The sequence below is a fragment of the Mesoplodon bidens genome, assembly GCF_964165515.1.
Source record: "Mesoplodon bidens genome assembly, chromosome: 4".
Classification (NCBI taxonomy): domain Eukaryota; kingdom Metazoa; phylum Chordata; class Mammalia; order Artiodactyla; family Ziphiidae; genus Mesoplodon; species Mesoplodon bidens.
In genome coordinates, this window is record NC_138160.1 from 161,796,637 (window position 1) to 161,809,658 (window position 13,022).

Consider the following 13,022-nt stretch of genomic DNA (forward strand, 5'->3'; position numbering starts at 1 on the left):
GTAGGTGCTCAGTTAATGTTTAGTGAGGTGGAAAGACATCACCTTCCTAGAAAAGAGAAATAACCAAAAAAGTGCTAGTCCTGCTTTAACATATTGAAGTCCTATTGACAGTCCATATTGACAGTCCAATATGACAATAACAAACATAACACTGCACACAATTAAGTGCTAAATTCTATGATAAGCCAGAAGTTGTCAGCATGCAGGAGGGAAAGTGACTAAGGTAGGGCAAAAAGAATCGGGGATGATTTCTTAATGCGAGGGGAATTGGGTTGGGTCTATCAGGAAGGGCAAGGTTTGGCTTTCAGGAGTCACAGCTGAGATACTTACAAGGCTGAGACAGAAACAAATGCATGGGAACAGACACTTAGGAAACACTAGGAAGTGGTGGGACTGTGGTTTTTAGTAAATAATTTGGCAAGCCAATCAAAACACATCTGTGGGCTAGATTCAGGCTGTGAACCACCAACTGGAGGCCCTCAGGACAAGAAGAAGGAAGAAAAAAAAATGCTTTTCAGATGGAGGAAACAGGTAAATGACAGAGAGAGAGCAAGGAGCAGGAAGGCTTAGTGGGAGAGGAAGAGGGGTCTCCCCAGAACCCAGAATGCCACTGAAAGCAGTAGGAAATGTGGTTGCAGAGAAAAGCTACGTTGAGTTTGTATTCCAGGTAAAGGAAAAAATAATAAATAATGAGTGAAAGACAACTTCAGCATGCTATGTTGCTTGGAGAAATTGTGCTGGAATTAAACATTGTCTTTTCTAATCTTGGCTGCTAAATCAACTGTGTTTATCTCTAAGACTAATATGATCTAAAATCGCCCTGACAAAATGTCCATTCTAGAACTCTTGGGTGGTTTTCTGGAAACGACCCTAGCGTAGTCACGGTTGCTGCCCCCAGATTGCCTGTGACGGCTGGGGCTCTATAGACAGAGCTGTGGATCAAAAGCATCTTCAGAAACAGAGACCTTCCTTCCCCACTTAACTCATTTCACTTAAGGATTTACATTTATACCAGTTGAGCAAATCAAAGTTATAGTTCCCTCAGTAACTGTAACCTGGACCAAATATAGCTATATTTTTCTGCTGCTGAGCAGGCTTTTAACTCATGCCTCCCAACTGTGAACAGGAGATTTAATTCAAACATTATGCAAGAAATGTTTTTTTGGAAAACAAGTGGCTGGTCCAGTGAAGGTTTAGTGTAAATGACTGTCCCTTTCAAGTTGTGTTTTTATGCAAGGGTTCCCTACAGACACTGATCTTCACAGCGTCCTCCACAGTCTTGTGAACAGGGGTGAATGGAAAGGTACCTTCTCCACTCTTGCAAGCTGCCAGCTTGCCCATTCATGGGTCAGAGTCTCGCTTTGCCATCGCAGGCTGCTGGTGTTGACTGAAGCCTCCATACAGAGCCAGGACTGAGGTGAGAGGGTAAGGTGATCAAGGCACTTGCCCAGGAGGCAAAATTTCAGGAGTGTCAAGAAACTCATTAGTCAAGACAAATAAAATTTAATGCTACATTTTAAAAAAATATAAATTAATGCAAAAAATGCATGACGAACAAAATCTTAAAATACTGATTTTTAAAAATATTGCACTGAAATATTCTTTTTCTTGATTACTGAATTTCTGGTGCCCACTTATACTTTGCCCCACCCCCAGGCAAGTGCCTCACTTGCCTGACCCCAACCTTCACTTATGCAGGAATCTGGGCTCTCTTCTCACTGGCCCACATGAGTCTTCAAAATTCTCCACACTACTAGGAAAGAAGCCATTGCTAATCAGTAAGAATTGTCATGGGAAATGAAACACATTTCTTTATCTCTGCTCTAGGTTGGGGGTTTAGTTTGTCTTTAAATTGCTACATCCCTGGAGCATCTTTTCATTGTCCAGTCTCATGAGAACCTTTAGAAGCAGCAGATCCAGGGTCGCTAGGGAGAACGGAAGTGCACAGGCAGCTCCCCTGTGCCTGTGGGTTTTTCTCATTTGGGGCAATTCCTTTGAGTCCCAGACAGTGGTATGCTGGTAAATGTTTATCAACTGTCTCTCCAGGAAGGGAAAAAATACAAGTCTGGATATTAAGTGTTTGTCAATTTTCTGGTAAGAGTACTTCCTTCCTGGTTGATTTCAAGCTACCATTGTGACATCACTGAACACAACTGGGAAGAAACGGGCTGCAGCAGAGCTTTAAATATTAGTATCTATAATATTAAATATCTGTATGTATTTCTACCATACAGACACAACAATGTAAATAACCTCAAGCACACAGATAAGAATAAAATATGGAAAGATAATTAGGAAGTGATACTTTTGAGTATGTATTTATTACCTTTGATTTCAATATAGTTTATTAGTTATAGATATCTATATAAAATTTTAATAATGGCTGTTATCTAACAAATAACTCACAAAATTCCTAAAAATTTAAAACTTGGTTCTCATGAGCTGGGATGAGCCAGCTCCAGCACACCACCCCATTATACAGCGGTGATCCTGAGCCCCCGAGTACCGGAATAACCCAAAGGAACCCCGGAAATGGGTTGACAGGATGACACAGCAGGATGACACTTTTCTCCAGTCTCTCCAGGAAACCTTATGAGGTCCAGATGCCCTGCAGGCAATGGCATTGCTCCAGCAGCAGTATCTGCTGCTTCTTGGCAAGCCTCCCATGACGCCTCCAAAGCATCTGGAGGGCTCCAAAGCATCTGGCTGCCGCCAGGGCTAATGGGGTACCAAGTCCTCCCCAGGCTCAGAACCTGTTTGCCATTCTTCCTGGAGACCACTTGGCCCTTAACTGTTCTTAAAATAATTACAGGGATGTTTCAGAAGCAGCCTGGAACAGTGGAAGGAGCATAGGAGGGAAGGAGAATAGTGAAGGAAGAGGCAAAACCACATGTATCGGGTACGGATTATATGCCAAATACAAGGCTGCATGCTCTCACAGATGTTCTTGTTTACTGTAATCCTGACACAGCCAGAGAAAGAACAACCACCTTTTTACCAAGAGATTACATGACTTCCCAAGGTTCCCCAGCTAATAAGAAGCAGAGCTAGGACGCACCCCAGCTTTGCTCACCCCTATAGCTCTAGCATGTACTGTAGTACACATGGTGCTTTCTACGTATTTGTGGGATGGATACGTGAATGCAGCCTAACTCCAAAGCTTGTGCTCTTACCTCCACCAGGGAAATAATGCTGGTAAAGTGCTCTTACATGGCAGAGTATAAATGAAGTAATGGAAGGCACTGTGGTGTGTGAAAGGCTGACTTCAGAGTGAGATGAGGTGATTCCCTGCAGGCTCTGCCTTTTACTAATTCTCTGACCTTAGTTAGGAATGTCACCAAGTCTCTCTCTGAGGCTCGGCTTCCTCACCAGTAAAACGGGGCTAATAGGGCTTCCCTGGTGGCACAGTGGTTGAGAATCTGCCTGCCGATGCAGGGGACACGGGTTCGTGCCCCGGTCCGGGAAGATCCCACATGCTGTGGAGTGGCTAGGCCCACGAGCCATGGCCGCTGAGCCTGCGTGTCCGGAGCCTGTGCTCCGCAATGGGAGAGGCCACAACAGTGAGAGGCCTGCGTACCACAAAAAAAAAAAAAAAAAAAAATGGGGCTAATAAAGCTAATCTTGCCATGTGGTGGCCAGAAACAAACAACTGTGATGTATGAGAAAGCACTCTGCAGGCTAAAAGGTGCCAGGAGAGAAAGTATCCTGTATGTCACGGTCCATGACATCGTAATGTCATTCCACTGGCCTAGGAAGGGCACGTCTAATACCACGGTTGCAGAGGAAGAGCAATGGGTAAAAGAAATGGCCCTGGACGCAGCAGAAGGGACAGGATTCTCATCTATTTCAGCTTTAAGTTTAGGACTTAACTGGCTGTCCTCTGTTTGGAATGCACCACAGACAAAAACATTTCAGCAAGCCTTGTCTCCCTACCTTTTATATGATATACGAGGGAGCAGATAGGTTAGAAGAAAACCCTGCTGTTTTTGCAGTGTGATGTTGATCCTGGAAACTAAATGATAATGCAAAGAGGCAGCATTAGCCTCTCTTCAAGCCTGCATCATGCAGGGTGCCTGGGATTCTCAGAGAGCCTCGAATTTCAGAGGCAGACACCCAAGCACAGACGGGCAGGGTCTGCTTCTATCACACACGGTAGGTCAGGGGTGGCGCTAGACCGAGAACACCCTCTAAGCAGACTACTCCCTTCCCCGCCCATGGAGACCCTGACAGAACTGAAGATGCCAATGGCCTTTTGCAGTCAATGTCTACTCCTCTGTAAGGAAGAGACATGAGGGTGAGTGTATGTGTTTGTGTGTTTTTTTTTTTTTTTTTTTTTTTTGCGGTACGCGGGCCTCTCACTGTTGTGGCCTCTCCCGTTGCGGAGCACAGGCTCCGGACGCGCAGGCTCAGTGGCCATGGCGCACGGACCCAGCCGCTCCGCGGCATGTGGGATCTTCCCAGACCGGAGAACGAACCCGTGTCCCCTGCATCGGCAGGCGGACTCTCCACCACTGCGCCACCAGGGAAGCCCTGTGTTTGTGTGTTTTAAAATACATGCACCCAAACTCACACATGTGTATTCAACACAGTAGGCAAATCGCCCATAGCAGGTAAGGGAAGTAGGGGAATGGAAGCAGGAGACAGGGATAAAGGTATGAAACACACACACACACACACACACACAAAACAAGAGAGGGCCTTGCGCAGACCAATGAGGATAAAGTGTCATAAACTGAGTGTGATTAATTCAACCCCTGCACCTGACACCCAAGGAAGACAAAAAGAGTTAGGAGCACACCCTCCTAGCACTCAGAGTGGAAGACCCAAGGGAGCAATCAGTCTCTGCCATTGATTGGGACGAGTCATATTCATTCACTTAACCGTTCCTTCAACAGATAGGCATTGTGCGGGATGGGCAAGGGGAAGGGGAGAGCTGCAGGGCAGGGCAGGCTAGGGTCGGGCACTCCCAATTACACAGGCAGATGGGGCCACAGAGGATGAGAGCCCAGGTGTTATGACAGAGCAGGCATAAGCGCTATGGGCCACAAGAGACGGGTGTGGAGGAGGGTTAGAGAAAGCTTCCTGGGGAGAGCGCCATTTCTTCTGACTTCTGAATATTAGGTAGGATTTAGCTAGGCAGAGAGAGGAGGTGATGCATTCCGACAAGTGCAAACAGCACACGCAGCAGCCCAGAAGAGACAGAGTGTGGCCCCTGAGGGACTGAAAGAATTTTAATAGAGCAGGAGATGGAGAGTATGAGTGGAAATGGCGAGAGGGAAGGCTGAAAGTGTAAGCTCTGTGAAGTTGGGGGAGGGAGGCTTGCTCTCTGAGCTTCTGTGCGCAAAGCCTGGCACGGGACACACACAGGAAAGGGCAACACAAAGCAATTAGCGCTGTGATATCGGTCTGAACACATAGTTAGGAACACAGAGAAGGAGGCCCTTAAACCTGCCTTGAGGTTGGCAGGTGTGGGAGGGGTGTGTGTGGAGAGCACACGGAAGTGAGATTTCAGAAAGGAACTATTACCTGAGCTGAAGCTAAAAGGAGTTTAGGGTTTTCCTTGCATAAAAAGAACAGGAACTGGAAAGGAAATTTCAAACAAGAGAAGAAGCACGAGCAAAAGCCCTCTCTACCAGTGTCTAAGCTGATGAATAAAAACACCAGAAACCCCAAACTAATCATGACTAACAGAGGGCCTCAGTAAAACCCCTCAGGTTTAGTCAATGGGCTCCAAGGGTTTATTTTTTAAGCTGATTCCGTGCCTTCTCTGCCTTCATGATGCAGATACAACCAACACCAACTTCTCTTCAGAGCCAGGAGTCACCTTTACCCACTCTGTGATTGCTAAGCAGGGTTCAACATGACGACTCTCCCGTCTGTGTCAGAGGAATGAAACATAGAAACAAAAAGCCTGCTTCAAGAGCGGGGTGGGGGAAAGCCAACTCCCTCCGGGTCTGGAGCAAAATTAAATTTTATGAGTTACTTGGCAGCCAGCAAGGCACAGAACAAAGGCAGTGTGAAACCACCTTTCAAAGTAACCTAAGTTGACAATTAAACTTGCTCTCGGTGAGGGGGAGAAAAGGAGTTAATACAGGCAGAAGACCTTTCATCCTTCACCTGAGCCTGTCCCTTTCCTATGTTAAGTGCAATGCAAGCAAGCTGAGTGAGGGGATTTAACACTATCCTTAAAAAAATATCAACATCCAGGCTTAGGTGGACATCCCTCCCTGAGTCATATGCCACCCAGGGTTACAATGAATACGGTAATAACAGGAAAACATAGCTTCCACATGCCAGGCCTGCTGTGCTGGGCTGTAATTACCCAAACGATGACAATCTATTGAAGACAAGCATTCTTTCCCAACCCCCAAACACACAATGCCCCCCAGAAGGAAGCCTGGCATACTGCATTGTAATTGCTAAATTTCTACACGTGGTTCTGCCCTTGGGCAATAGTTCAGGTAGGTATAGTCCATTCTTGGGCTGGAGAGATGGACTATCCCATGGTGCCAAGAAAAAGTCAGTAAAAAAAATAGATGGCTATGTTGTTATGAACAGAGAGGATCCAAACAACCAGAAGAAAAATCCAGGACGTTTATCCTGGGAGTCTTTTGAATTTTTCTCCAAAATTTCCAATTTTGAAGAGTTAGTCCCTGAAGAAACCAACAGCACACCTGATGGTTTGGATTTTCAAAGTCAGATCTTTGCACAGGCAATGTCCCCACTACTGCATAAAAATGAATTCATGAGTACAAATGAATGTGTTTGAAGACTGCCGTTTTATGGTTTATTAAATGCCATATTGGAAGATGAAAAGTTTTATAGACTGGAAAGGGCCCTTCAATTAAGACGGTAAAGAACTGAGGATGAGCCCAACTGTTCTTCCATTTCCAGTGAATACTGAAGATTAAAAAAAAATTAGGTCACATTAGAGTAGTGGTTCTTAAAGTGTATCCCTGGACCAGCAGTATCCATATCATCTGGGAACTTGTTAGAAAAATAAATGATCAGGGGACTTCCCTGGTGGTCCTGAGGGTAAGACTCTGCGCTCCCAATACAGGGGGCCCGGGTTAGATCTCTAGTCGGGGAACTAGATCCCCCATGCATGCTTCAACTAAGAGTCCTCATGCCACAACTAAGAGGCCCACATGCTGCAACTAAACATGCTGCAACAAAGATCCCACGTGCTGCAGACAAGGCCCGGTGTAGCCTAAATAAATATTTTTAAAAATATAAATAAATAAATGATCAGGCCCCATTCTCCAAACCTAATGATCGGAAACCTGTTTTAACAGCCCCTCCAGGTTACTGGGATGTACTATCATGTTTAAGACCTTCTGCACTAGAACTGTGGTCCTCCACCCTGGCGGCCTATTATCATCACCTGGTGAACACATTATTGCGATGCCCTGGCCAACCCCAGGCAACTAAATCACAACAACTAGGACTGGAACTTAGCAACAGCTACTTTTAAAAAGGCTCCTCGGGTGATGTAATGTGTAGCCAGAGTTGACAGTTGCCATATACTAGAATAAGAGAGATTTAGATTAGATACTTTGCAACTTCTGATTTCTGGTTTAACTCAAAGTTATAGTGGTTACTGAGTGAATCTTCTTCGTGAGAGAAAAAGCTTTTGAGAAGAGGAGAGATTTCCATCTTCACGAGCTGGAGAAGTTATATGTGAAGCTCACACGCTGTACCAACGTTGTACCAAACCCAGTGGTAATAACAGTATTTAACAACTCATCACCAAAGACAGTTGCTCATCCTGGGAAAGAGGCGGGCTAGTCCCCACGTTCAGAAGTCACTATAAAAGCAGTGCGCTCAGAGGCAGTGAGGAGTGACACCACACCACCCACACGCCTCAAGTCCAGCTGCCACAAACCACCAAGGGGAGCTCAGAGCCTCCCACTTACTTCTTGGCTTTGAAGTCCCAAGTATTCAGGGTGTGTGAGAGAGCAGCCTCTTCTCACCAGTGTCTGATGTCACCCAATGTGCAAAATGATGACAACCTGCCAGCATAGAATTCTAGGGGGCCACTCCCATGGGACAGGCAGAGCCTAGCATCGCTGCGTAACAAATAAACTGTGTACCGGGGCCATCCCTCTACCCAAATCAGGAAACTGGCAGAACACGTTATAAATTTGTTCCTCAAACCAGGGTCCACTAGTGTAGTCCCAAGCATCTAGGATTTTCTTTCCCCATGAAAAGGGAGGTGAGCACTACTAAAATGTAAGAAACATTGTAAATTCTTTTCAACAAGAAGAGGCAACATTCTTTGGGAAGTTTCTGGAGAAATAATAGGCCAACCATCATGTTTTTACACTGTGAGAGTAAGAGCAAACATTCCCTTAATTTTTTTTTAAAATAACAATAAACAATAAAATAGAATAACAAACACTAGAACCAGTTCAATAGCTGGCTAGTGAACATGCTTATGAAAATAACACCATCATCATGACATTCTCACAGAGTGAATTTTAGATATCCAAGCTTTGGGGCCTTATACTCCCTCTCCCTGAAAAAAAGGATGAGGATAGGAAAAAATGAGAGGGAAAAGACCATGCTTTTATATCCCCAATGCCTATGATTACGCAGACTTTGGAGTTGGGCCAACCTGGGTTTCGATTATCACCCTACAATTTGTTTGCTGTTTGGCCTTGAACTTTTAAGTCTGTGAATTTCAGGTTTTCATCTATAAAATGGGAATGATAATCCTTAGCAGTGATCAGGTGAGCAGAAAGAAGGCTTGGATTGCATTTAGCACAACGCCTAGAAAACAGCAAATTAAGTAACAGTTGTGATCATTAACTATTCACTCTTGAACACCCAGCTGAAGCTTCACTTCCCTTGTGAAGGCTTCTTTGACAAAAATGATTACACACACACACACACACACACACACAGTCTTTGTAGTTCCAGTACCCCCTAGTATGCATCTAGATTTTAGTCATTATATTATATTGCAATTGCTTATTTATATGTTTATAAGTATTTTCTTAAGAAAAAAGACATGCCTTTGTGTACCCAATGCCTGGCACGTACTCGGTACATCATATGTACAAATGAATGAATGAATGAACAAATGAAGCTAGCTATGTATCTCACTTACCTAGAAATGAGATAAGAAAAACTTAATTAGGATGGTAAGAGTAGAAAGGACAAGACAGGAGAGAGACATACAGGGAAATTGATAATAATGGTTGACTACTGGATATGCACAGGAAAAAAAATATTGTTTTGCAGTGTTCTAATACAGTCAACCATAGACACCGTTCATCCAGAAAGCCCTTCTCTGAGGATTTTCTAGGGAGGAGAGGGGTTGGAGAGAATGGTCACACAAATACTTAGAGAAGATTTATTGGTTGTTTGGGTCTACCCAGTCCTCTGAAACCAGCCCACATAAGGACAGATATTCCTGGACATTATTCAAGGACAAGGTAAGGCTGCAAAAGGAACCACCTGAGTCAAATCACGAATGTTTATCTCTGTCTTCCAAGTCTCAAGAATTCTAGTCCTGTGTTTAATCACCGCCTCTCAGTCTTTCCCATTATCACCACTCCATCTCCCTCGTTATCCTTCTGCAGACTCTGCCCTTTAGAAGCCCTCTACTTACCCCCACTGAGACTTTCCTTTTGGTCTCATTCCTACCTAATCTCTGAATGACGTTGACCAATATTACATTGGCTTCACTGCCACAGCCATCTCTCTATCATCACCTAATGCCTCAACCTATCTCAAGGGTCTAGGCATGAGCAATCTGCTCATCCAGAAAGAGTCTTAACCGTTTCACCACTGCCGGAGATAACTGGAGAAACAAAACCAAGGAAAATCAGCCAAGAAAGCAGGTAAGTGGGGTTTTCTTGGCTATGTAGACATAGAAAAACTTTCCTACCCTCATCCCTGCAAACCAGGGCTTTAGTAAATGGACAGGCAATCGAAAAAGTCTGCAGTATGTCCATACCTACACCCTGAGAAAGCCTGTCCAACAAGAAATATGGTGACAAAATGCTACATGCTTAACTCTAGTCCCCAAGCTGTCTTTCACAGCCAGGGAATTAGTCACTGGAAAAGTAGGCCCACTGAGAAAGCCATTGACTTTTATCTTTAGACTTCGACTGCTATTCATCAGCATCAATATTTTAGAACTTAACTCAGCCCTAGTCTGAGTCCAGGACGTCTACATCATCACGAAGACTCACCACATCCTGACAGCTGAGGACCTCCAAAATGCTGTTGAGTAACTCGACACAGTACTTCTTCTCCTGGACCTGGTGCTGCATCTCATCCTTCTGCTCCAGCAGCTCCTTCAGTTCCTTGGTGATGACAGGAAGCAAAATGTCCCGGCATTCTGGAATGAAGGCAGTTCAGAGGCATCTGAGCTTCCTCGTTTTTTAGCTTCTTTTCTTTATTTTTTAGATAACATTTCATTAAATAAATAATTCATGAATATATTCTTCTTGTAAAAAATGCAAATATTAAAAATTAGGTTAAGGGACTTCCCTGGTGACGCAGTGGTTAAGAATCCACCTGCCAATGCAGGGGACACGGGTTCAAGCCCTGGTCCGGGAAGATCCACATGCCACGGAGCAACTAAGTCCGTGTGCCACAACAACTGAGCCCGCACTCCAGAGCCCGTGAGCCACAACCACTGAGCCCATGTAACACAACTGCTGAGGCCCGCACGCCTAGAGCCTATGCTCCGCAACAAGAGAAGCCACCGCAATGAGAAGCCCGCGCACCACAACCAAGAGTAGCCCCCACTTGCCACAACTAGAGAAAGCCCACGCGCAGCAACAAAGACCCAGTGCAGCCAAAAATAAATAAATTAAATAAATTAATTTTTTAAAAAATTAGGGTGAGATTTCCTTAGAACATTATTCACAGTTCTGGCCCCTCCCACAACCCCTACTCCCCAGAGGCAACCAACCAGTTATTCCATTCTATATAGATGTATGTGTATGTGCATATAAAAATGTATGTATGTGTGTTTGTATACCAGTACAAAATATGTAGTATCATTTTGATTTGGCTTTTCATTTAAGTAAAACATATCGCACTGTGATGATCATCTTTCAAGATCTTCTTATATGTTTTACACATGTATGTTATCAGTATAAAAAATTTAATGTCATTTTGGTTTTGTTGCCTTTTTATAAAAGGGGACTATACTGCACATATTGTTCTGTACCTTGATTGTTTTCATTCACCAATATTTTTTGGAGCACCTTCTATGTTATTACATATAAGGATCAACATTAATTATTTATAGCTGTTTTATAGTATTCTCTATTATGGACGTATTTGTTCATTTAGTCATACGCCTATTGATGGACATTTTTCACTGGCATAAACAGTACAAAACCAAACAACTTTCCACTTGTACCCTTGTACACCACGACTTTCATTTTAAATAAATTAAAACCTTTGCAAAGATGGGTAACTCTCTTGGCTTTGCTGTCTCAGGAAACACCTAGAAGTTTCTGAAATCCTACACAGCATTCTTTCTATATTTCTATTAAAAATGGCAAACCTTGAGAGATCAAAAAATCCCCCCAAATTTCAAGCCATCCCTACCTAGATGCTTCTAGAGCTGAAATGTGAATCACATATGCCAACTTTATTTTAATTCAATACAACAAGTAGGTGCTGAACATCTTCGATGCGGAAGGCACTGTATTTCTGGAAGTACAGAGATAATATATGGTTCTCACCCATTAGGTACTTAAAATACGACAGAGGTGATCAGCAACAAAACAAAGGGCAATGGCAGAAGACAGAATAAGATGCCGGTGGGAAGAATCAGACAGCAGCTCGTGTTCTGTCAGCCCAGCATCTATACCTGCTCTGGCACAGCACCCTGGTTTCACCCTGGTGAGCCACCCTGCTGTGGGATATAAACCTAGGGATACTGTCATAAGGCTCCCTGCCCTCCTCTGGACCAGGGTTGGGTACCTGACCCTAATTAGGATAACCTCTTGATCAGAACCTTGAGGGAACTTTAATAAGAGTTATTGCTGACATTGCTAACATACCGAATGCTTACAATGTGCCAGGCACTGTTTGAAGTTTCTTGCATGAACTACTTCAATCTTCCCAATGAGTCTAGGAGGTAGATACTGTTATTTCTCCCATTTTGCTGATGAGGAAACAGAGGGACATGCCCAAGTATACAGAGCTAGTAAGTGGTTGGATCCAGTCTGACTGCAGAGCCTGTGCTCATCATCACTAGACAAAGGGTATTATCTTTCTTGGAGCTCATCTGTCTGCACACAGGTGCCCTGGGGAGGCTTGCTGCTTCCTCTCCCAGGGCTATTCTGAATCTCCCCTCTCTGAAGACTGGTTCCCCAGCTTTTCCTCTGATTCTTGAATGGCTCCCTATCATCCAAATACATTTATTTTCAGTTAAATTTATCAGACTAGGTTTATGTCACTCACAACCAAAGAATTCAGACTTGTACAGTCATAAAATGCCATGAGGGCTTCAGAAGAGAGAAATGATCTATGGTTGGAAGGTTCATAGAAGACTTTATAGGCTCTGATAGAATTGTGTCCCTTCTCTCAGAGCACTAATGTCAGTTTGTAATTAAATTCTAATTAGTATAATTAATGTCCATTCATCCAACCAAAGTGTAAGCTTCATGACAGCCAGACTAAATCTCAGGTGCCCAACACAGTACCTGGATCATAGTAGCTACTCAGTAAATCTTGATGGAATGAATGGAAGAGGTGTCATTTGAGATGGTCACTGATGAGTAAATAATATTGCCATCAGGAGAGTGGGGATTTAGAGAACAGAGAGTGATTTAGAGTTCATGGACCAAGATGTAGCAATGTATACAATGGTGGAATATTACTCAGCCATAAAAAAAGAATGAAATAATGCCATTTGCAGCGACATAGATGCAACTAGAGATTATCATACTAAGTGAAGTAAGTCAGAAAGAGAAAGACAAATACCACATGATATCACTTATATGTGGAATCTAAAATATGGCACAAATGAACCTAACTACGAAACA

At 43.8% G+C, this 13,022-nt stretch overlaps 1 protein-coding gene across 1 annotated transcript in view; it reads right to left on the minus strand.

Annotated features, from left to right (window-relative positions):
* DOCK2 (dedicator of cytokinesis 2) overlaps positions 1 to 13,022 on the minus strand; it is a 416,115-nt gene that overhangs the window by 258,650 nt on the left and 144,443 nt on the right. The window contains exon 26 of the mRNA XM_081230991.1: positions 10,203 to 10,351. Coding sequence (XP_081087117.1) covers positions 10,203 to 10,351 — 149 coding nt within the window. The remainder of the gene's footprint in view (positions 1 to 10,202; positions 10,352 to 13,022) is intronic.